The sequence below is a fragment of the Malaclemys terrapin genome, chromosome 17 (assembly GCF_027887155.1).
Source record: "Malaclemys terrapin pileata isolate rMalTer1 chromosome 17, rMalTer1.hap1, whole genome shotgun sequence".
Lineage (NCBI taxonomy): Eukaryota > Metazoa > Chordata > Testudines > Emydidae > Malaclemys > Malaclemys terrapin.
The window spans coordinates 12,096,522-12,122,420 of record NC_071521.1 but is presented as its reverse complement, the minus strand read 5'-3'; the positions used below and the strand labels follow the sequence as shown (position 1 = coordinate 12,122,420).

At 42.7% G+C, this 25,899-nt stretch overlaps 1 protein-coding gene across 9 annotated transcripts in view; it reads right to left on the bottom strand.

Annotated features, from left to right (window-relative positions):
- The window catches only part of FNBP1 (formin binding protein 1), a 154,189-nt gene that overhangs the window by 17,880 nt on the left and 110,410 nt on the right, over positions 1–25,899 (bottom strand). For 3 of the 9 annotated variants that reach the window (XM_054007525.1, XM_054007522.1, XM_054007523.1), the window contains exons 9-11: positions 16,805–17,002; positions 15,120–15,302; positions 3,443–3,457 (exon numbers count right to left, since the gene is read on the bottom strand). In XM_054007525.1, the coding sequence (XP_053863500.1) occupies positions 3,443–3,457; positions 15,120–15,302; positions 16,805–17,002 (396 nt within the window). The remainder of the gene's footprint in view (positions 1–3,442; positions 3,458–15,119; positions 15,303–16,804; positions 17,003–25,899) is intronic. The other 6 variants (XM_054007528.1, XM_054007529.1, XM_054007526.1 and 3 more) reach the window with 3 other exon arrangements.

The following is a 25,899-nucleotide window of genomic DNA, read 5'->3' as shown; positions in this document are numbered from 1 at the left end:
ATGTTAAGACTCTCTTGCACTCACTCACTCTATAGAAATTTTACCTTTGGGGCTATGCATGCAATTTATAACCATACTGTATTCTTTCCAGTGAGTCACGACCGATGCACCATATGTTGAATCCCTGAACCATCCAGCAGGTCTGGTTCTCCTCTCGCTTACGCTGATTTAAATTGCAGGTAATTCCATTAGAGTCACAGAGTTATACTATCAAAAAAAAAAAAAAAACCAGAACAAGAGGGGGGAGAATCAGGCCTCCCATCTCTCATCTGTTTCTGATTTTGTTTGAAACAAAACACCCCGTCTGCCTTCAGACTACTGCTCCCCCCCTTCCTGGCAGCACAGGGTTTATAGAGTAGATAGAACATATGCACACTGAGTTTCCGAGCCTTTATGATTTTTTTTTTTTATGGCAGCCCCTGCTTTCTCTGGCAGGGAGATGAGTGGAAGGGTTATTGTGAGTGAGGCTGAAGACATCTCAATATTAATAAACTAGCTTTACCCTAATCTAAATTACTAACCTGCCAACAATTCCTTCATACAAAGGGATATTGGGGGGAGAGGGGGGAGGAGCCGACCCTGCAAATGCAAATCCAGACAAAGTTCAGCTGGCCAAGCAGCGTGGTGATGGCTTGTGATCGAAGTTGCTAGGTGGATTGTGTTAAAATGCCAAATGCTTTCTTCAGAAGAGTGTGACTCAGCAAATACTTTGCCTCAAAAGCTGCACACAGACCTTTTCAGCTGCGCACTGGCTGGGTTCTCCAGGACTGCCTGCTTTTTCCGAGTTGTAGAGGGTGCTATGTTCTAGACAGCCTGTGTGTGTAGGAAGGGAGCGGAGGGCAATTATAATGGGTCACCTTGCGCTCCCCCAGCCCTAGTAGGAGTGGGAGTGTAACATACACTGGACAGGCCATTAAGGGAAAACTGGCACTCTCACTTAAAAGGACAGTGATCTCCCATATCCCTGCGCTTGGTCTCTTTAGTGGAATTTAAGTCCACTTCAAAAAATATTCCCATTTTATGAAAGGATTAGAAGGCAAAATGAATGTGAATGTAGGAAATAACAGAGTCTGGAGTTGTTTGGAGGATGGGAGGGATGTGTAGCTATATGAAAGGCTACAAACACACACTACTTAGAGGATACGCACATGCAACAGACTCTCCCCAATGATACCTTAACTGGAAGTCACAAAAGCACCTAACTGAAAATGGAAACGCCCTTTTAACATGGGGGTTTAATTCTGAAACTCTCCTCATCCAGAAACTTCAGCCCACACTTGCAGCATCCAAGCACAGCAAGATTAGCAATACGGTGAGTGCTAGTAGACAATATTTCAGACCAATGCATTAACGCTGCATAGAATTACATCCCTGACACTCAAAAAGAACCCTCACTGAATTCACTGAGTAACTTCTCATCAAAAAGGAGGCTCCAACTTCTGACCCAAAAGGGTCATGTCAAGAACCTTTTGCACACGTTGGCTATACTTTACACTACACGCTGCTGCACAGAAAGGTCTGGCTTACACACATAATGCATCAGCTGCTTACTAGTAATATGACTAGCAAATAGAATGAGTGGAAGGACTCTGTATAAACATCAATGACTGCTAGCTCTGTGGCTTGGTGGAGAGACAAGGTGGGTGAGGTAATATCTTTTCTTGGACCAACTTCTGTTGGTGAGAGACAAGCTTTTGAGCTACACAGAGCTAAGGGCAACTGGGTTTGTAAGTAACCGAGGGATCTCTGCCATTTTTCCTTGGAACTGTCCTGGGGCTGAAATATTTAGGTTTGGACTGTGTCTGGAAAGGTAATGGCTACATGGGTTGTACTTCTAAGGCTACTTAAGTGATGCTTTGCACTGCATCAGTGGAGCAGAAGGGCTTGAAATGCCCATGAAATGCATAAACCCTGCTGCAGGCACGGCAGTGGAGGTGAGTAGCCTTAATCGCACAGGGATTCTTAGAGGAAGCCACCAATAAGTCTCTCGCCTTGTGACAGAAGTCACCTGCTTTGGGGAGACTTGGTGCAGAATGGTGACCCCAGAATAACGGGGTAAAAGAAACTTAAAGACCCTGACTGACCAGAAGAAGGAAACCTCCCAAACTAACATCACTAATGAGCTACTGCAGATCCTTTGAGGCTTCCTAAAACTTACATCAGTCCTTTCTACCCTCCTACATGTTGGCCTGAAATGATTCAGCAAACTATTTAAATTGAATTCTTCTGGCTAGGATCAGGTGTGGCAAGAAAGCCAAGACAAGTTATCCAAAACATACCAAGGTTCGGATAACTCTGCCTTAACAGTATGCTGTCTTGGATGTAAAATACAACATCACATCATTTCTGTTCACACGGGCTCTCCTTTTCAGTTTTGCGATGCGTTCTCTTACCGTATTTCGAGATATCATCCTGGTTGTCTCCAAGACTAGATTTAGGATTCATATATACACGATCATTTGCAAATTTAAATCAAACTGAGTTAACCTTCTTGGTTAAGGTTTATTTAACTTTAAATTAATTTCATTGTTAGTTTTTCTGGAGGACTATATAGGGCTGTAAAATGCAGGTAACAATGATTCAGACTTCCAGTGATTATTAGTACCTGAACATGGAAAACATACAATTTATGACTGTGTTGCAGTCGGGTAAAAGGCTTTTACTTTTCTCTGTATAAAAGGGCCACAGCACAGCCACAGCAGAGACACTTACAACATTAATTCTCCCATGTATATTTCAGGTACAGCAACAGAACTGATTGGTGTAATTTTTGCTACATTTTTATAGCCCTAGATCAGCGGTTCTCAAACTGTGGGTCGGGCCCCCATTTTAATGGCGTTGCCAGGGCTAGCTTAGACCTGCTGGGGCCTGGGGCTGAACCCCGAGTCCCACCGCTCGGGGCTGACGCCGATGCCCAAGGGCTTCAGCCGTGGGCATCGGGGCTCAGGTTACAGACCCCTGTCATGGGCTGAAGCCCTGGGATTTGGCTTTGCCCCCCCTTACCCCCGCTCAGGGTGGTGGGGCTCTAGCTTTGGGCCCCCCCCACACCCGGGGAGGTGGGACTCAGGCGGGCTGAAGCTTTGTTTCCCCCTCCTGATCAGGTCATGTAGTAATTTTTGTTGTCAGAAGGAGGTCACGGTGCAATGAAGTTTGAGAACCCCTGCCCTAGATTACAAAAAATAAATAAAGATAAACTACACTATAAATTAGAGTTAATTTTTTAGCAGCTTATTAGAAAGACTGAATTCTGATCACCTCTATTAGATTCCAGACCTGCGTATTCAAAGTTATCTGATAAATGTCAAACAAAGCAAACACAGAGAAGAAACAAATTTAAAATTAATGTCAGTCATGTTGTAGGTGTCATAGTGCACACACAGAAAAACACACACAGAAAACTGTGGTTAAAAACACAGGACAAACATGCTGTAATTGTGCTTACCAGCTTGAGAGAAAGCTTCATGTAAAAATTGTAGGGGTAGAGGAAAAAAGAGAAAAAACAAGCGCATCAGTAGAAGAGGAACTTCTTCAGTCCTACTGTTATAATAAAACGACACACATATTCTCCTCACTGCTGGTATGTGAAAATGGGTAACACTAGTAATAGATCTGTGCAAAAGTTCACAAGATGGGCCAAACCCTACCATTCGGCTGCCATTTCATCAGTGGAAGTGGAAAAGGAAAACATGTTACACCTTTGCATATTTGCTTTAGCAGTGCAGGTGAAAACGTGACTCAGGCTGACTTACTTCAATGGCTAAGATAGCAATAGCGTATCCCCTTTAAGTAGCACCTTGCACTCAGAAAAACTGGTGCTTTGCAATACTTACATAATTAGGTGAGTCACCACACTCAACACTGAGGCGGTGCTGAAATTCAGCCTCTGCTAGGGTGGCGCCCAACACACATCACAGGTGCCAGACATGCTATACAACTCATTAGGACAGGAAGTGGAAAATAATGAATTGAAATTCTGCCAGGACATGGGGACTAACCCTTGGGCCCCTCCTGTAAAACATGCCATGGGATCTATAATGATTCCAAGTGGTCGGGGCCTAGTTTGCACATCTCCACCCAAAAGACAGTATTCCTTTACTACCATGCTAGAGCATTAATTAAGAGGGAAGAGTGTCCTCTGTGTAATAACCAACACCACTTCTTGCAGCACCTAGGACATCCTTGTAGGTCTCCCATCCAACTACTAATCAAGCTTGTTTATATTATAAGGTCTGAGAAGATCACAGCAAAGAAAAGAAAATCTCTATCCTTCTTTTTACCCAATTATTTCCATTTAGGATTTTCACTTTTATCTCCATGCCCATGCTATCGACAGATATACAAGTCCCTTATGTGATACATACAATCCCTTTCCTCAAAGGCTACTATATTTCTTTATGTACAGCCAATACCTTATCATTCAATTAGCCTGGATACTAAGAGCCTGAGCGTTGTGCATTAAAGGCCGTACGAGTGATTTGTCCCTGTCCTAAAAAAATTAGGACTACAGCTATCTTAAATGGTGTTGCAGTACCTCATTACCTAAACTACAGTGTCTTCTTACTAGTGTTGCAAAGCCACTGTCACAGCTGCAACACAGGGTGCTTTCCAGGAGCTGCACAGAATACAAAGAAGTATTTCAGCACCATTCCATACTGGACTTAGGGGCATGATTTAACTGCTGTTTAATACAAGAAACTGGGTTTTAAAGGTTATTGCATGGAAGGGAGGGAAGAATCCAACTTTGTTTCTTAAGAGCTCATCCCACCTCATTCTCCGATAATCTGCATTCTGACTATTGCAAGCCTCTCAGGCGTAATGGCTGAGATGCACAAACTATGTAGCAAACCCCTAGAACATATAAATGTATTTGAATATACTCTGTGGTGAAGCAAAGAAAGCCAGATGGAACATGGAGGGCAGGCACTCCGCTCACACCATGAGCTAAACCATAATTTAAAACTTTGGTGAACTTCTGCATTCAAAAGTTTCATGCAATTAAAAACTGGGAAGTCCACTGTTACTGTGTTCTGATCTTTAATAAGCGAACAGAAGTGCCAGTTTTAGGCAAGCACAGTTCTCTAAGACTGGACCTAAAATAATGGTAGGGCAGTGGAAGCACAAGTTAAGCACATCTTTTTTTGACATTGCATTTTAATCTTTATGAAGTTTTCACGGTTATTTTACAGTCACTTGGCAGAGTCTAATTTTATATTAAAATAAAAAGCCAAGCATTCAAACAAAAATGTGGTCTTAAAACAAATAATGATAGATTCCCCATGAATTGATCCATCCTGAATTGCATTTTTGTGATAATTAAACTGGTCAGCTAGGTTCCCCTGAAGTTAATTCAGCCAGTAAATAAAAATATGGCCCTAACCCCAAAGCCCAGAGAAGTCTAACTCAAGAAATGAAGAGGCCCTTGAAATAACCAAACCGAAGTAATCTATTTTTGAAAGATGAGGAATAATTATATAAATGAAAAGAGGAACCTACTAAATATCTTGCTGAAGAAATTAAAATCTAGGCAGCCCTTATTTTCATAATTGCTTTAGCATTCCTGTGAACTTTAGCATAGACATGATCAGCACAAGTTGAGATCCTTGTACATAAATACACACAACAGTTATGGTGCAGAAAAAATATTTACCTACAAAGCACTCTATAATGCACAAATGTTTGCTACATGCGCTACATTCTAAACACTAATCATTCTAAAGACTAAACTATGGCCAAAGAGTCATCAGCATTAAAACTATTCTTTTACTGTAAATTCAGCAAATGTTAAGGAATAATAGACATCGCATGTCTAATACGTATGTTGTTGTTTGTTAAGTATTATGAAAATCAGAAATTTGATTAATAACCCCCCCAAAAACGTACAACAGGCATTGTTATACACAGCATGAATAACAAAGCAGTAGAGATTCTAATAGGTTGTAAATCAAATGAAAACAATGAAATGCTGAATTTAAAAGCAGATTCAAAGTTTTCTGGTTTTGGAAAACATTGACATTATATGGCAGCAATTCAATTGCTGTACCTCTGAGAAGACTGAAAACAAACGTGTATTAAATGTAGCTACTAAATGACTGCCCTTTTTTTTTTTGGCCAATTCTGTTGGGTTTCCACAGTTAGAGATTTGCTCAGTTCATGGGAGAATGGGGATTTTTCTTCAAACGATTAGAGAGTGACATTTCTAGAAAATGTAATGAGCAAATCCCACCCAACTGTCCCTTTAAGACAGGTCTAACTTAGCATTGCAGGGAACAATGAAGAGCCTAAGAGCCACAAGCTTCAATAACACATGACAGAGCACGAAAGCCAACGAGTCCATGTGTTATTGGACAATCACGGACACTAACCTCACTTACAAAAGACAGGGGATTGGACGTCGGGTTTATCAAAGGCTAAAATGTTTCATCTTTGATCCTGTAACGATCTCCTCTACAGTCTGGCTTCGTGCATCTTGTTTAGAAGTCACAGCTCTTGATCCCATGAACCACAAATGTTACGTGAAATTCAGGGAAGCTTTAGTGGTGGTAGCAGTGCAAGTTAAAGCTCTGTTGTAGACAGCACAGTATCACTGCACTGATATGAATGCACGGCCATTCTGCATGGACAGGCTTATATTTACGAAAAGCCACAAAAATATTCTTAACAGAGTGGAACCCTCTTAGAATACCTTTACACAGAAAAACCTCACTGTATAGCAGAGGTCAGCCTACAAGTCTAACCAGTCTTGCAATTAGCACACTGCAGTGGGTTGAAATAGTTCGGGGTTATACTTTCCTATAGAGGTTTGCGACAGCTAAACTCACTTTAAGCAGGTTCCACTGTGGTCTGAATTTCCCATGTTTAACCATTTTAGTGGTGCCAATTCCAGCTTTTCCAGTACTGACAGCTGCCCCTCTTTCACAGGATCAGTTGTTTCTATCAGTAAATCATGGCTCTCCTCACAATGAATTTGCAGTTTCCTTATGCCTTCTGCGAACCTCATTTCCACTGAAGCACCCTTTTGCAGTGTTGTAAGTGGGGTTAGTGACTGTGCAGCAACTGTATGGGCTGATCACACCATACACAAACTTACAACATAGTCCCTAGCCTCAACGGCACACGTGGGTTTCCCTAAAGTCCTCTTCATGAGTTCTTTGTGAAAATACAAAGAGTGAGTCTGCCGGTGAGTCAGCAAGAGAAAACACACACTTGTTAAAGAGGAGACTAACAAGGACACCTCAACATTTACTGTTTCTACAGCAAAAAGACAGCTCTGGGATTAATTAACCTTTAGGTGTGATGGTGGGAACCTGCAAGATACCAGATAACTTCTGAGGGATTTTTTCTCTTTTGGTAAATTAACTAAGCATCATATTTTTAAACACTAGATTAAACATGCCAAGTTAGAAACTATTCTTTGTTCAGGCCAGAATAAATTAAGGCTTTTTAAAAAACTGGTCTTGGCACAGGGTATGTATTAAAATAATGAACATTCCCAAGGGCAAGGGATGCAATTACTCCAGGGAGGGGGGATAGCTCAGTGGTTTGAGCACTGGCCTGCTAAACCCAGGGTTGTGAGTTCAATCCTTGAGGTGGCCAGTTAAGGATTTGGGGCAAAAATCTGTCTGGGGATTGGTCCTGCTTTGAGCAAGGGGTTGGACTAGATGACCTCCTGAGGTCCCTTCCAACGCTGATATTCTATGATTCTTGTATGCGGACGCTACATATCACCCATAATGAAGAAACACTTACTACAGGCGGACTGATAGTTAAGGTGGCACATCAATGAACAGGGTGAACAGTATGCACATCAATGAACAGGGTGAACAGTATGTCACAGAGGTGAGATAAAATGATCAAGAAAACGTATTAACTGGTGCAATGGAAAGAAAAGTTACATTGTAATAAAGTCAACAACTTCCACTAGAAAAGAAACCACAAAATCCCTCATTTTTACTGGGATGGCCTGGAGAACAGTATCTGGTTGAGCCTAGTAATATAGGTAAAATCTGGATTTTTCTGTTTAAAAGAGCTGCTCTTTAAATGAAAAAGCTTGTGTTACTGCCACTCAGCAATTGTAAAATAAAACAACATAAAATTAATATCAAGTAACAAAGAACTGGATTTTGTATGCCCTTAAAAATGGCATTTGAAAATACAGAGCAAGCATAAATGAAACTAAGAGTTATGTAAGTGGTTCCTTATTTTCTGCATATGCTTTTTTCCCCCTGTACCTTCCTTGAAGGGACACAGTCAACTTAAAGATTATACTTCTGCCTGATTTAAAAAAAAAACATTATTTTTACACGTAACATCTAAAATGACTATAATTAAAAGAAAATAGAGAAACAATCTTTCTCCATTTCTAGTTGATTACAGCACCTAGTATAGATCAGTTTCACTGTTTCCCCTGTACTGTCTGTCAATTTCTTCTATTTGTGTGGGTCTTTCAGAGCAAAAAGGGAGAGAGAAAAATGTTATGGGAAATATTATTTGAAAAACCACAGAAATTTGCAGGATGCAGGCACCTGCAACTACTTTTAACTACATTTTTAAAGACTGACTAGGATTTCAAGTTGCCAGTGACCCTTCATATTGATGCTGACTGAAACCCTTTGAAGTAAGCTGATGTCTGCTCTTGATTATTGGATGGACTTTTGCCTCTTCCCAAGGAGAAGGATTCAAGAAATCATCAGTTTGGAGGCCTAACTCAAAACAGGTTGAATGTAGGACCGGTATCTCACATCGTTTCTTTGAATATTTGTTAACAGTTTTGTGCTATTTCTTTTTTAAATTCAGGAATTATTTCTCCACATCCCCAAGCTGTGTAACACCCTATGCTAAATAAAAATTACACGTGGAACTCACTAGAATTTGCTAAACAGCCAAATCCATTCTGAATGCCTGGGATTTATGTAGTAATTGTATAGTTTTCATCTATTTTTGGATAGCAAAGTGCCAATTACCATGGGAATTTCACACCATGTGCAATTTCGCATCTGTTGACTTAAGTTGTTTAGATCCAGTTTCTCCCAAACTTGCTCAAATTGAGTAGTCTCTTACTATGCAATTACTCCCACTGAAATTAAGGGGAGTATTTATATAGTATGGGTCAGACCCAACTCCCAGTGAAGTCAATGGTGACCTTTCCACTGATTTTAATGGGAGTTGGATTGGGCCCTAAGGGACCAATGAGTCAATATGAGTAAAGCTGGCAGAGTACTTAAATACTGTGTGCAGATGTGGTTGCCCCATCTCAAAAAAAGATATATTGGAATTGGAAAAGGTTCAGAAAAGGGCAACAAAAATGATTTGGGCTATGGAATGGCTTCTGCAATGAGGAGAGATTAATAAGACTGGGACTTTTCAGCTTGGAAAAGAGATGACTAAGGGGGGATATGATAGAGGTCTATAAAATCATGACTGGTATGCAGAAAGTAAATAAGGAAGGTGTTATTTACTTCTTCTTATAACACAAGAATTAGGGGTCACCAAATGAAATTAATAGGCATCAGGTTTAAAACAAACAAAAGGAAGTATTTCTTCACACAACGCAAAGTCAACCTGTGGAACTCCTTGACAGAGGATGTTGCGAAGACCAAGACTATAACAGGCTTCAAAAAAGAACTAAATAAGTTCATGGAGGATAGGTCCATCAATGGCTATTAGCCAAGATGGGCAAGGATGGTGTCCCTAGCCTCTGTTTGCCAGAAACTGGGAATGGGTGACAGGGAATGGATCGCTTGATGATTACCTATCTGTTCATTCCCTCTTGGACACCTGACATTGGCCATTGTCAGAAGACAGGATACTGGGCTAGATGGACCTTTGGTCTGACCCAGTAGGGCCGTTCTTATGTTCTTAGAGTCAGTCCCTTATTGATTAGATTAACTGAAGAATCTACATAATATGTTGGCAATCTCTATTGCAAGATATTTGGCTAGGATGCGCATACTCTTTGAGCTAACAGAGGTAGCAAATAGACAACATCAAGCTCTAATGAAACATTTTGGTCAGCTAAACACTTTTGCTGTGCCAAATATCCCCTAAATCGCACTGTTCTATAGGGTTCCTGTATTTCTTTTCCACCTGTAGCTTCTCATCTGTGCATCAATAAAAGCTTTCTTCAGTATAGGCACCTTCTCCCAACCTTCTCCTGCCAAATTCCTTCAGTAACACCACTGGTCATCCTCATGTGCCAAATTCAGGTCCTGTTGATTCGGGGGATGTGGGGGGAGGGCAGGACAGGCATACCTTATAATATCAATACTGTAAAAGCAGCATTAATCCAGATGTCTACTCTGACACAGCTGTGGCCCCATGCAGATATTCTTGCCAGGGCTACAATCAACCTGCACTAAACGCGAGGGGTTGGGTTAGACCATATCTGCACTAACACATGCCAGCCATACTCCTTTTATATAGATATGATAGTTTTTCAGGCCAGAAGAGACCATTATGATTGGATAGTCTTGACCTCCTGCATAACGATGAGCCATAGAATTTCACCTAGTAACTCTGGCCACCAAAGATCAATGGAACGTGAACTTTATGAGTTTTGTAGACAACCATAGCAGACTGACACAACTTAGTTGCCTCTTTTGCTCTGTACTTGTATATGGAGGAAGTGGCCTGAATTTGCCTCACGGAAGAACGTGTAATGTTCCGAACGTTGGCTTGTGGTATCGCTGAATCAGACAGGGAAAAGTATCTGCTTACACACAAACATCTTGGTAGCGAACGACAAAAGGAAGTGAAATACAGCAAAGCACATCCAAAGGTTTAACGAGGCTTTAGCAAGATATTTTTGCTTTGTTTTTTAAATGAAGGTGTCAGTGGGTAATTAGAGTGAATCTAAAGAAAGCTAGGTGAGCTTTTTACCTTTATAATTTCAGCTTTCACTCTACTCAGTTAAAAACTATACCGTATACAACATACGCGTGTGAATTTGGCTGAGGGGGCATTAAAGCTTGAATAGAGGCTCTCTTAGTACTATCATATGATTAGTGTATAATGACATTTCATGAACAAAATGTTTAAAGCGATTAGTCATAATTGCTTAGATAGCCAAATATTTACTATCTAAGTATATGAACATTGGAAATAAAAGAACAGGAGTACTTGTGGCACCTTAGAGACTAACACATTTATTAGAGCATAAGCTTTCGTGGACTACAGCCCACTTCTTCGGATGCATATAGAGATATATATACACACACACATACAGAGAGCATGAACAGGTGGGAGTTGTCTTACCAACTCTGAGGCGCCAATTAAGTAAGAGAAAAAAACTTTTGAAGTGATAATCAAGATAGCCCAGTACAGACAGTTTGATAAGAAGTGTGAGAATACTTACAAGGGAAGATAGATTCAATGTTTGTAATGGCTCAGCCATTCCCAGTCCTTATTCAATCCTGAGTTGATTGTATCTAGTTTGCATATCAATTCCAGCTCATCAGTCTCTCGTTGGAGTCTGTTTTTGAAGTTTTTCTGTTGTAAAATAGCCACCGGCAGGTCTGTCATTGAATGACCAGACAGGTTAAAGTGTTCTCCCACTGGTTTTTGAGTATTATGATTCCTGATGTCAGATTTGTGTCCATTAATTCTTTTGCGAAGGGACTGTCCGGTTTGGCCAATGTACATGGCAGAGGGGCATTGCTGGCACATGATGGCATATATCACATTGGTAGATGTGCAGGTGAACGAGCCCCTGATGGTATGGCTGATGTGATTAGGTCCTATGATGATGTCACTTGAATAGATATGTGGACAGAGTTGGCATCGGGCTTTGTTACAAGGATAGTTTCCTGGGTCAGTGTTTTTGTTCAGTGGTGTGTGGTTGCTGGTGAGTATTTGCTTTAGGTTTTTTTCTCTTACTTAATTGGCCTCTCAGAGTTGGTAAGACAACTCCCACCTGTTCATGCTCTCTGTATGTGTGTGGGTATATATATCTCCTCAATATATGTTTCACTCTATATACATCCGAAGAAGTGGGCTATAGTCCACGAAAGCTTATGCTCTAATAAATTTGTTAGTCTCTAAGGTGCCACAAGTACTCCTGTTCTTTTTGCGGATACAGACTAACACGGCTGCTATTCTGAAACCTGTCATTGGAAATAAACATTTCTGAAGCACCCACAGGGCTTTTGTGTGGTGCAAAATAAAAAAGACATTTTTACAAGCTAGAAATACCCAACACTGTTTTGGCAACGCTGTTCAGTGAACTGCACTGATGCCTTTCACAAGGCCAGACTGTTATACCTTTGCTCACTCTCTGAGTAGTCCCATTTAAATAGGGTGACCAGACAGCAAATGTGAAAAATTGGGACAGGGGATGGAGGGATAATAGGAGCCTATATGAGGAAAAAGACCCCAAAATCGGGACTGTCCCTATAAAATCAGGACATCTGGTCACCCTACATTTAAATCACTTGAGCTAATCTCGGAGGAAGGTGATACTCAACTTGAGCAAGCCTATCAGAATCCAGCTGTCTCAGAGATACCCCTACAAGTAAAGCCTCCAATGTAGAACTGAAAGAATGAGCTTCCCCCTCAGAAGTCAATAGGAAATATTCTTGTGAGGGAAGTTCTGTAATTTGGCACTTATTTTATGACAAACTTTCAAATTTCCAGTGGTTTTTTGATGGGGAAACTAATTTTTAGTACTACTTTGAACTGTAAACTTTTAATTACATAACTGCACTCAAAAACAAAACAGTGTAAATCTTTTGAGCCTACAAGTCCACTCAGTCCTCCTTTTTGTTCTGCCAATTGATAAGACAAACAAGTTTGTTTACATTGTTGGGAGATAATGCTGCCTGCTTCTTATTTACAATGTCACCTGAAAGTGAGAGCAGGCGTTCGCATGGCACTTTTGTAGCCAGCGTTGCAAGGTATTTACATGCCAGATATGCTAAATATTCGTATGCCCCTTCATGTTTCGGCCACCATTCCAGAGGACATGCTTACATGCTGATGATGCTCGTTAAAAAAATAATGCATCAATTAAATTTGTGACTGTATTCCTTGGCGGGGTGGAGGAGAACTGCATGTCTCCTGCTTCGTTTTACCTGCATTCTGCATATATTTCATGTTATAGCAGTCTCGGATAATGACCCAGCACATGTTCATTTTAAAAACACTTTCACAACAGATTTGACAAAACACAAAGAAGGTACCGATGTGAGATTTTGAAAAATAGCTACACCACTCGACCTAGGTTTAAGAATCTGAAGTGCCTTCCAAAATCTGAGAGGGACAAGGTGTGGAGCATGCTTTTAGAAGTCTTAAAAGAGCAACACTCTGATGCGGAAACTACAAAACCCAAACCATCAGAAAAGAAAATCAACCTTCTGCTGGTGGCATTTGACTCAGATGATGAAAATGAACATGCGTCAGTCCGCACTGCTTGGATTGTTATTGAGCAGAACTCATCATCAGCATGGACGCATGTCCCCTGGAATGGTGGTTGAAGCATGAAGGGACATATGAATCTTTAACACATCTGGCATGTAAATACCTTGCGATGCCAACTACAACAGTGCCATGAGAACTGTCCTCACTTTCAGGTGACATTGTAAACAAGAAGCAGGCAACATTCTCTCTCATAAATGTAAACAAACTTGTTTGTCTGAGCGATTGGCTGAACAAGAAGTAGGACTGAGTGGACTTGCAGGCTCTAAAATTTTATATTGATTTATTTTTGAATGCAGGTTTCTTTTTTTTTTAACATAATTCTACATTTGTACGTTCAACTTTCATGATAAAGAGATTGCACTACAGTACTTGTATGAGGTGAATTGAAAAATACTATTTCTTTTGGGTTTTTTTTTTTTTTTTTACAGTGCAAATACATGTAATCAAAAATAAATATAAAATGAGCACTGTGCACTTTGTATTCTGTGTTGTAATTGAAATCAATATATTAGAAAATGTAGAAAACATCCCAAAATATTTAACTAAAAGGTATTCTATTATTGTTTAACAGTGCGATTAATCACAATTAAATTTTTTTTAATCGTTTGACAGCCCTAATCTGTTTCTCTCTCTCCAGGTATCTAACTAGGTGCTTGTGTGTATATAGCTCTATAAACATCAGCATCTCTGTGCACATATATATGTTAGCCCAGATTCTTGGCTTTGGGTGAGGAGAGCAGTGCAACAGTGGCTTTATGCAATCTGGGCTGGCTGCCTGGAATAAGTGAGAGAGCCAGAGGGCCTCTAATTTATGCCTGCTGCCAATTACATCAAAAGGCCAATATGTCAGGCAGGAATCACTTGGGTGGAGGAAGACCTGGCCATGTCCACTTTGCTAGAAGCAAGGAGGGCAGGAGCACAGGACCTGCAACAACAGCGCCGTGTCACTGAAGGATTGATCTACCACTGGGGTGAAACTCCCATGGCGATGGCAGCTGCTTTTGGGCCCCTTTGCACTGGTAGCGCACTGCAAAGCAGCCGCACCACGATGCAATATCTGACGCATTCTGTCAGAGCTATTTAAAAGAGATCTTATATGTGTCCTGTAGCCCCCTGAGTGTAGAGGTAAAGTTCTTACATACGGCATGGAATTCTAAATAGTGCACGTCCTTTCTCAGTCATGGGGAGCGAAAGTCAGTCCAGAATCCAACAGATCCTGCAGGCTCAATGGGAAACATCTGGAAGGCATATCTAGAAATGCTGGGATACAATTCTTCGTGCTCCTGTATCTGGGGGAGGCAGCATGGGCCAACGGAGTGGGAGCTTGTTCTTTCCCAGCTCTTCCACAGGCTGTGTGATCTTGGACAAACTCTCACTTAACTTCTCTGTGCCCTAGTGTTACTCGGTGAGGTACTTATTTTGTCTCTGGGTGAAGAGTTATTTAATATTACATGTCTCCTACCTTTTGGAAAAGGAAAGTGACCCTCTGCCCAAAAGGAACCGGTCATTTCAAACAGGAATCTGTTTTTGTGGTTTCGTTGTGGGGGTTTTGACTACAAATGACTTTATAGCATTGGATTCCTTGGGTCTGTCTGTATGTTATGGTAAAACACAATGGCTTCATTCACAAAACAAGATTTTACATAACAGAACGTGCAATAAAAGTGCAAGAAAGACAGACAGCAAGCGGTATCCAGAGGAGAACTTACCCCGCGCTTTAGGCTCCTGAAGCAGTGGATTTTGGGTTTGGAGGTCATGAACTCGTTGAAGCGATGGGAGAGGGGTTCCTTTTGCTGCTTGGGAGACTGGGGGCCGTTGGGAACAGCAGAGGGTGAGGCAGAGGCAGGGGGAGGAGGAGGGGGCTGATGGGGGGATGTTAAAAGGGACATAAGCTACGTATAAGAGATGGAGAAGTGATAGAATAAAAAACCAAAATAAAAAGATAAAACACAAAACGAAAATAAGCATCAAAAACAATATTCAAAATCCAGGAAAAGCAATTAAAAACAAATAATTAAATATTTAAAGCCATGGTTCAAAAAAGAGGGAGGGAAAACAGTGTTCAAGATTTGTGTTAAAAGAAGAATGTGATAAAAGTGGGAGCTTTAGTAAGTAATGCAACAAAAAAACAACATGGAATAATTCGACAGAAATCTCATGCAGGCTCTTGCATGCAAACGCTATTCCCATAGGTTACTCTGCGCTAGTTCTGTGGGCCGGTCAGAATGACGCACATGTATAGATCTTTCAAATACCTGAATTTACACCAATCAAATTAGGAAGGTACCTTAGTGCCCAGTAGCGTTTCTATTATCTGGAAAACAACAAGCCTCATTCTTCCTGCTTTCAAGTCACCTTGCTCTATGCACACCACACTTATCTTTTTAAAATTACACTACCAATTTACGAGAGAGAGGTATTAGGCCACATTCTGCTGTTGGTTACATGAGTGTAAGCACCAGAGGGCATGATTCTCTCTTGCCCTGCATTTCGGGCGATCATTTACATCAGCAAATGTACCATTCTGATTTGTTAATGTTCTGCTCTCACTTTACAATTGCTGTCAATGGCTAGGGAAGGAGAAGCACAACAGGGAATGAGGCTAAATCAATGGAGTTTTCTGGTTTTGCACTGGTGTGACAGAGAGCAGAATTTGTCTAGTCATCCTGATTCAGACCGATAATCCCAGATAAATGTTGCCATGCATCATGGTGTAAAATATGACAATGGAGAGAAGAGTTTAATGGATATAAATGATAATAGTGCGTTAAAGGCTCAGTTAGATGTGCTGTGAAAAGATGAGTTACAGCCATTCCCCACTTCCAGGTTCCCCAACTGCTGTACCCATAGGGTGACCAGATGTCCCGATTTTATAGGGACAGTCCCAATTTTTGGGTCTTTTTCTTATATAGGCTCCTATTACCCCGTCCCGATTTTTCACACTTGCTGTCTGGTCACCCTATGTATCCAGGGTACAGATTGAAATGAGAACGCAAATAAAAAGCTGAGGAGAGTTTTAGAAGTATCAGAATACTGGAGTGAAGCTGCCCAAAAGTAACAGAGTTAGTTAGTTGGCATGCACAGCACTGTGTAAAACGCATACAATTCCAGATCTAAATTAGAAACAAATGGACCATGGCAAAGACAACTAAAAAGATAAATAAACAAAGAGCAACACAATTTAAGAAATTATATAGAAATAAAAATATCTTAAAAGTAAACAACAAAATAAGACTATAACAAAACGCCATAATAGGACATCAGCTATTAGTTTTCTGAAACTAAAGTTCAGGTTTTTTTTTAATCTTAAATTAAATTGCCAGGCTTACTAAACAAGAAAGCCGTTAAAGGCTACAAACATACTGACACTGAAAGGAAGCCTGCAAGTCAGTACCTTATTTTTCTTGATGAATGGCCACAATTTGCCCTTGGATTTGCTGCCAGGCCTGGGCTCAGATTTTCCATCCCATCTGGAATTTGAAAGGCTGGATTCCGAGACAGTGCGTTTCATTGGCTGAGTGAAGTCTTCAAAGTCAATATCTCCTGGTGGTTCGAACCCCGATTTAAAGGCTTCTATTACCAGTTGTGAATCCTGAAATGCCACAAATACAATCTATCTGTACATATGTTGCAAACCAATAAAAAGAATGGCTGTAAACAGAACAACAGTGTAAGAGTAGTGGAGGAAAAAGTCTCCTAGTCACAGTGAAGCATGTGATAGCTTAACAAAACCACCCTAATTGCCAAGGGGTTTGTTAGCACCCAGTTCATCATTCCTATGTGAAATCGGAGTCCAGTGTGCAAAGGTCTCATTGAGAGCAACTGCTTCTTTAACCGCCAATATTTTTAAATGGTCAAAGGACTAAGTACCATCTAAAGCAGAGGTGGGCAAACTACGGCCTGCGGGACCCTCCTGCCCGGCCCCTGAGCTCCTGGCCCGGGAGGCTCGCCCCCGGCCCCTCCCCCGCAGCTTCAGCTCACTTTGCCGCTGGTGCAATGCTCCGGGCAGAGGGGCTGCACAGCTGCAGAGCCCGGCCTGACCTGGTGCTCTGTGCTGCGCAGTGCGTGACTGGCTCCAGCTGGGTGGGGCAGGGGTGGGGGTATGGATAGGGGTTGGGACAATCAGAGGGCGGGGAACAGGGGTTGAATGGGGGCAAGTGCCCTGGGTGAGGGAGCAGTCAAGAAGGGGGGGTGGTGGATGGGGTGGCGTGGGGCAGTCAGAGGCAGAGGTTCTGGGGGCAGTCAGGGAGAAGGGGTGGTTGGATGGGGCAGGAGTCCTGGGGGGCAGTCAGGGAGGAGAGGAGGGGTTGGATGGGGTGGCGCAGGGCAGTCAGGGGCAGGGGTTCCGGGGGAGAGGGGGTCAGGGAGCAGGTGTCACAGGGGGGCCGTCAGGGAACGGGGGGGGTTGGATGGGCCAGGAGTCTGGGGGGGCCGTCAGGCAGCCAGAAGTTGGGGTGTGGATAGGGAGTGGGGGCCGGGCCACACACCCCTCCCCTAACCGGCCTTCCATACAATTTCCAAAAGCCGATGCGGCCCTCAGGCCAAAAAGTTTGCCCACCCCTGATCTAAAGAAACAAGAAGTATGTAGCACTAACACCAAATGCAATCAGAAATCAAACAGGCAACATAGTTCACTGAAGAAGACATTGAAATGGGAGTCAAGAGATCTGAGTTCTTTTCTCAGATCTCTCACTGAGCTGCTATATGATCTTGGGCAAGTCATTTCACTTTCCCATGCCTCAGTTTCCCAGTTGTAAAATGATGCTTAATCACCTTTATAAAGTGTTTTGAAGTCCACAGATCAAAAGTACTATGTAAATGCTCATTAGTATTCCTGTTTATTTCCCTTGAAAAAAATTAAAATACCAGTGCTTGAATGGGCAGCTTGCATTAGGTGACTCATAACACCTTTTGCATGCACTCAAGTTCACTAATGGGCATCCACAAAAAATCTTGTGCAATACAGACCTTCCATTATAGAATTGCTATGCTTGCAATTGCAAACCAGATATCAGAAGCTCTGATAAATGCTGCTGTCTTAAGGAGAACCAACTTAAATGCTAATTAGTCTTCTGCTGTTGTGAAAAGCAGTGTGCCCTTCTGTCCATATTGAATTTCTGTAGACCAGAGGTTCTCAAACTGTGGGTCAGGATCCAAAAGTGGGTCGCAACCCCATTTTAATGGGGCTGCCAGGGCTGGCTTAGACTTGCTAGGGCCTGGGGCTGAAGCTGAAGCCTGAATCCCATCACCCAGAGCCGAAGCTGACACCCAAGGGCTTCAGCAGTGGGTGTTAGGGCTCAGGTTAAAGGCCCCCTGCCTTGGGCTGAAGCCCTGGGGCTTTGGCTTTGTCCCCCACCCCCCACCACGGTGGGGCTCGGGCTTTGCTCCTCCTCCCCCACCTGGGGTGGTGGGACTTGGGCGGGCTCAGGCTTTCGTTCCCCCTTCTGGGGTTGTTTAGTAATTTTTGTTGTCAGAAGGGGGTCACGGTGCAATGAGGTTTGAGAACCCCTGATATAGACAATTACCTCATTCACAAAATGGCCACATATTGCATGCAATTATTTTACCTATTATCAGATAACTAACCAACCAAAACAGTAATGATACATAACATTCTTGTGCATTAGATCTACAAACATAGCAAATTTTCAGATGCAAATCTTCTAATTGCTAATGTGCGATTCACAGCAATTACATAAATGCATTTTAATCCAGTGGGCTTTTCAAACACACAGGCTGTGATTTTTAAAGGAGCCTACTTTTCATAAAGCACATGGGGCCAGATTTTCAAAATTCTCTCAACACTTACAAATCTGGCCAGATGTGCAAGAGTGTTCCGCATCCTGTGCTGGACATCTGCTGGCCACTTATTCTGGTGCCTAAAGGGAAGCCGAGATGTTCTGTAAATCTACCCCTCCCTCACTTAAACAAAATCTAGCATGTACAAAATATTAATCCCTGGTGCAATGCAAACAAACTTTGGCCGAGTCCATTCACCATAGTTTTTAAAAGTGTCCCATCATGAGCCTCACCCCACTGAATATAGGTTTCAAATCTGTAAGCACAGAAAGGAGAAAATTATTATTCTTTAAATTCTATCATCCTTCCTTAATATACATATAGTCTATTGGCTTTTCTAGGGAGGAAGCTCTTCATTTCATACCATATGGATATTTTCTCTCTCTCAGGTCATCAGAGATATTGCGCCATAGTCCCTAGAGGGCTCATTAGCTAATGGATAGTAGGAATACTGCCATGTCACTACACTTCAAAGAGAAGGGTGGTGCTTTGACCACATTTTGTGGCTTTTGTTTGAATTCGTTTGAGCATATGGAAGAAGCCTAGGATGATATGCACATATCCAACCTGAATTAAGCAAAGACAAGATACAAGATTTTCAACATCACCTAAGGGCTTGAGGAGGAAGGATCCCATTGAAAGCTAATGAGATCTGTGCTCGTAAATCTATTAGGTGCTGTGTAAATCACCCCCATAAACCTTAAAGGAGGTACTGAAGCACTTTAGTTTCACCTTAGCTTGACATTAAAACTTGCCTAATTCTAAAGATGTTTAATTATAAGCATGAAAGCAAGAGCTGGGGGGTGGTAAGAGAGAAAAAAAAATCAGATTACATTATATACTTGTGCTTTATTCCGTCCTTCTGAACCTTTCGATTCTTCTCCTTTAATTATATAATATTCCTTCCACATTGTCAAAACAGCCTACCACTACAATGGAGCTAAAAATAACCATCTCATTCTGTGTATCAGACAGCAAGAATGTCAGAACAGGAACTCAGAAGTCCATAACAAATTAATCCTATCTACTGACAAAGCCTGCAGAGGCAAATTCCACACAGGTTCACTGAACAGTCACTGTGGTTTAGCCTTGAAATAATGACATCTGCCTTACTAGAGTTACTATGAAAAGGAATGGAAAAAAGTAGCATGCTCCTAGTAAGTATATTAGAAATACAGAGACAAATTCTAGTCCCAGATAAATCCATGCAACTCCCCAGTGATTTTAGTTGGAGTTCTGCATGCTGAGGAGAAGGGAGAATTTGATTCTTAGCAAGTATACTACTTTTCAACAAGTGCAATCACTAAATAAATTAAGCCTGAAAAACTGGCAGCTTTGGAGGTGGACAGGAGAGTCTTTCAGTTTTCTTTCCAGCTAATGTGTAATGAATATTAAATATATCCAATATATCCTGTCAGTTCTTAACACAGAATAATGAAGTGGAACAAAAATGGTTTTCCAGAAGTCTCACAAGGAGAAGTCTCCACATGTATTTCAGAGTTAATTTGAGGTACTTTAGTACAAAAGGCAGTGTTGCCCACTCCTGTGATTTTTTTTCATGTGTCTTACAATATCTGGTATTTTACTTAAAGCCCCAACTCCAGGAGTCATGTTATTACATGAGAATCCCAGCTTTAATTTTAAAAAAACAACTGCCAAATTTCTAGCCATCAGGGTTATGTAGAAAGCTGGAAAACATGGCTCAGGTGCACCCAAGAGGCTCAAACCCCAAAAGCTAAATGAAAAGAACCCCACATTTATTATATATAACAAGCTCATGATTTTTGAGTACTGTACTTGGGGTTGGGAATACTCTATTAGTGCTTGCAATGAACAAAATGCCAAAGTTTCTTGCATCTAAGAACTCCTGTCTAATCTCTGCACTGGTTACATATGAAAGCTCACTTACCCAAAGCAGGGTTGCTCTTTTCCTGCCAGGGCAGGTTTTGAGTCTTGGCTTGTGTTCCTTTAACCACACACTATCAACAGTTCTCAGTGCATTCAGCCTTGCCTGAAAGCTGGCTCATTTTCAAAGCTGAATCCAGTCCAGATCCAGGTAGGCTATCCAGCTCCACACTCAGAATTTAGCATTTCCATAATTATGAGAATAATTAAAATAAACGAATTTCTGCAACGTTCAGTTTGATTTGTGGTTCTGTTGAAAAGCTAGAGCAAACATTTCTGCCACATAAGAACTGACCACTCATTATCTGTGATAATACCCTTCATCTTCTAATTGATGCTGAAACCTATTTACTAAGGCCTTATCTACACTACAGAGTTAAGTTGACGATCATATGCTGCTTTAATTACATCAGTTGTCCACATCCACAGAACACTCCTTGTGTCAGCGAAGCGCATCCATAGTTGGTGCTCTGGCATCGACAGAGAGATCACTGCAACATGGGTAGCTATCCCACTGTGTAACCAGCCACCCTTTGCCATTGGGAGATCTGGGAATGGTTTGCAGTGCATCATTGGGGAATGCTCACCATCTCATGATGCAGTTATTTCCGTCCCATCATTCCATGGGCTTCTGACTTCATTTCGCGCCGTTTTTGAATAGCCCCTGTAAACTGTGCACCTGCCATCTCTGCCTGAAAGCATGGATCCTGAACTGCTGACTAATCTGGTGATAAGCATTATGAACACAATGCAGCTGGTCCTGCAGTATTTCATGAACAGGGAAGAAAAGTGAATCTGTGGTGCCTGCCCTGCTGTGTGCAATGGAAAGAAACAATTCAAGATTACAGTTGGCATTCACGAAGCAGCTGCACAAGGTGGACCATTGGTACTGGGCTTGGGAAACAAGCACTGAATGATGGTATAGCATCATGATGTATGTATGGGATGACGAGCAGTGGCTACAGAACTTTCAGATGCGCAAAGCCACCTTCCTGGAACTGTGTGCGGAGCTTGCCCCTGCCCTGCGGTGCAAGGATACCAGAATAAGAGCTGCCCTCACAGTGGAAAAGCGAGTGGCAATTGCTGTGTGGACACTGGCAAATCCAGACTGCTACCGATCAGTCACGAATCAGGTTGGAGTTGGAAAGTTCACCGTAGGGGTTGCGGTGATGCAAGTGTGCAGAGCCATTAATTGCCCCCTGCCACAACGGACTATGACTCTGGGTAATGTGCAGGAAATAATTGATGGCTTTGCAGCAAAGGGATTCCCTAACGGCAGTGGGGTGACAGATGGCACGCATATCCCAATTTTGGTCCCAGATCAAACTGACACCAATGTGGGTTGGTCAGGGAAAGTTCATGATGCACGCATCTTTAGGAACACTGGACTGTATAGAAAGCTGCATACTGGGACTTTCTTTCCAGACAGGAAGATTCCAATGGGGGATGTGCAATGCCCACTCTGCCAACCCCTTGCTCCCATGGCTCATGAAGCCTTACACTTGGAACCTAGACAGTAACAAGGAGTGCTTCAACAACAGGCTCAGCAGGTGGCAAATGAACACCGAACATGCCTTTGGCAGATTAAAAGGTTGCTGACGCTGCCTTTTGGACAGGTTAGACCTCAATGAGGAAAATATTCCAATGATCATAGCAGCCTGCTGTGCCCTGCATAACATTTGCTTTGTTATAAACGAAGGGGGAAAAGTTTACCCAGGGGTGGAGTGCTGGGGTGGATTGGCTGGCTGCTTATTTTGAGCAGTCAGATACCAGGGCAATTAGAGGGGCTCAATGGGGGGCTATTTCGAATCAGGGAGGCTTTGAAGGAGCATTTTGACAATGAGGCCCAGTAATGTGTCTTTATGTGATGCATTCAGACAGACAATGTTTACTTGCCACCTTGAATGACCTCTGTAATGCTTGCTTCCTGACCTTTAATTCTAGTGAGCAAATGTTCCTGCCTATAGCCACTGTATCTGAATTTTAGCAGCAACTACCATGTGCATGACACAAATAAAGACTCATTTTGTTTCAAAGACTACACTTTAATTAAAGGATAAAACTTTTGTTTGTTTGTTTTTGGCAAACTGGAGACACGGCAATGAGGAAGTGTCACTCGGTTAAGACTCTCCAGTTGTGTGTAACTCCAGCTTTCTTCATGAAACCAGGCTCTCGGGGTGGAGTGAAAGGGGTACTGCGATGGAACAGGAACATGCAAGGAATATGTTGGGGGAGTTTGGGAAGGGCATGAAATGGCGTTCTATATTAGCTGCAGAGGGAGTCATGCACGGATGTGCTCAGACTGCAGCACTATGAGGGACTTGAGCCTCTTTGTCTGGCCCTCCAGTAGCTTTATCGTCCACTCTTGTTTATCTATCATCATCTCCTTTTCAGGCTATCCAGCCTGAGTTTTTCATTAACTGGATGGTTTGCGAAGAGGGTCTCTACATGCGCCTAGGGAGAGTATTCTGAATATTGGCACCTTTTTCCACAGGCTTGAGTAATCGAACCCAATATCTCACTTCTGAGGGTAACCCAGGATGCAAGGGTGCATCTCCTGCATGCGTGCAGTTTCAGACTGGGTCCATATGCTGCTCACCTGTATGCCACTTTGGTCCCTGCAGAAATAATCGCCGGCTGGCATGGAGCAGGGGGAGAGACAAGACAGCTTTGCCAAAGAACCTTTGGCAGAGGATTGCAGAGTACCTACACAAAAGTTTCCTATGGAGGATTCCCAAGACATCCCAGTGTACATAAACAAACTTTTCCGCATAGTTGCATAGGCTTTGTTGTTAATTTCTCTCTCTTATTCCTTCTCTACCATATAACAAAGTAAATGAGACCTCGATCTCCTATCACTGTGCAGTATCAAAGCAAAACGCATGCTTACGAAAGCTTGCCTCTCCTGCTTCATATGAGCCAGAGTGCTGGGTCCGGCTAGACCCCTCCAGAGTCAAAAATAGATCCTGGCTTGACACACCACTGGACGACTCTGTTGCATGTCCCACACGCTTCTCCAACTCCACTTCCTCATCCACCACTTCATCCTCAGGGTTGACTCCACTGATCGCTGCCTCCAGCCCAATGTATCCATAGGGCTCTTGGTGGTGGGGTTGCCACCGAAGATGGCATGCAGCTCCTTGTAGAAGCAGCATGTCTTTGGTGCTGCACCAGAGCAACAGTTGGCCTCCCTTGCCTTCTGGTATGCCTGCCGCAGCTCCTTGATCTTAGCATAACACTGCTGCATGTCCCTTTTGTGTCTCTCGTCCTGCATGCCACGAGGAATCTGCCCATAGATATCAAAGTTCCTACGACTTGAGCGAAGCTGCAACTGCACAGCCTCCTCTCCCCATAGACCCAGCAGATCCAACAGCTCCGGCGCACTCCATGTGGGAGCCTGTCTGCTGCAGAAAGCCAGCATGGTCACCTGGGAAGATGCTTTGTGAACAGTCTATGCCATCCAAACAGGAAATTCAAAAATTCCCAGGCATTTAAACGGGAGAGCGGCACATGCCTGTGTACCTTCAGGGCAGTGAAGTTCAAACTGCTGACCAGTGCGGTCATGATGGGCACTGTGGGACACTTCTTGGAGGCCAATTAGGATGACATACGCAAGTGCTATCTACACTGATGCTGCGTCACTCTAATTATGTTGCAAAAAGCTCTATGCCTCTTTTCGAGGTGGTTTTATTTTGTCAGTGAAATAGGGGAGTTACATCAGTGAGAAGAGCATTTCAATGTGTACACCTCCACTATTTTGCTGACGAAAGCTGACTTTTGTCGACAATACTGTGTAGTGTATACAAGCCCTAACAGTCACATCTTTCGAACACATTATCTTATCTCAATACATCCGAACAAAACATTTATGTATAGAATGCATGTTAATGGAGTAAATTTGGTAAAGAAACTTTTCCTTCTTAAAAGACAAACGACCCTATGGATTAACTTGCTAAACAAATACATCTGTGAGAAGAACAGATATTTTTCTGTAAGAAGAAGACAAAACAACTATCTTTCATAAAATAAAACATGCATTAGAGCTATCCTTAGTTAATATGTGATAGAGGAACACCTTTTCTGTGAACTAACTGGGTTTGGGTGCAAGTTCTGTGTTTCAATTTTTTTCTCAACAGCGTACAGTAACTCCCCTCACTTAACGTTGTAGTTATGTTCCTGAAAAATGCGACTAAGTGAAACGATGTTAAGCAAATCCAATTTCCCCATAAGAATGAATGTAAATGGGGGGAGTTAGATTCCAGGGAATGTTTTTTTTGCCATACAGTACAGTTCTATAGTTGAGAGGTGCCCCCGTCTTACCCCACACAGGCACAGCCCACTAGCACTGGGGACAATGAGGCAGGCAAGGAGGCTGAAGGTGCTGTAGGCTAGGAGAAGCATGTTGCGCAGCAGCAGTTTCCCCTACTCTGCAAGCACCAGGAGCCGGGGGCTCAACCCTTGGCCCACCCATGCCGCCTCTTCACCCAAGCCCCCCCCCCGCTTAACCCGCCTCTTCCCCCCCCTTTACTCCACACACCGTGTCCTCGCTCCTTCCCCTGCCTCCTGCGTGGCAATCAGCTGGTTTGTGGCATTCGGAAGGGGGGGGGAGGGGGAGAGAGGAGCGAGGACACGGCGCGCAGACTCCCCCTCCCTACCCCGCCTCCTGCGTGGCAATCAGCTGGTTTGCGGCATTCGGGAGGCAGGGGGAGCCTGCGCACCGAGTCCTCCCCCCTCCCTCCTGAACGCCGCAAGCCAGCTGATTGCCGTGGGCAGGAGGAGGAGGGG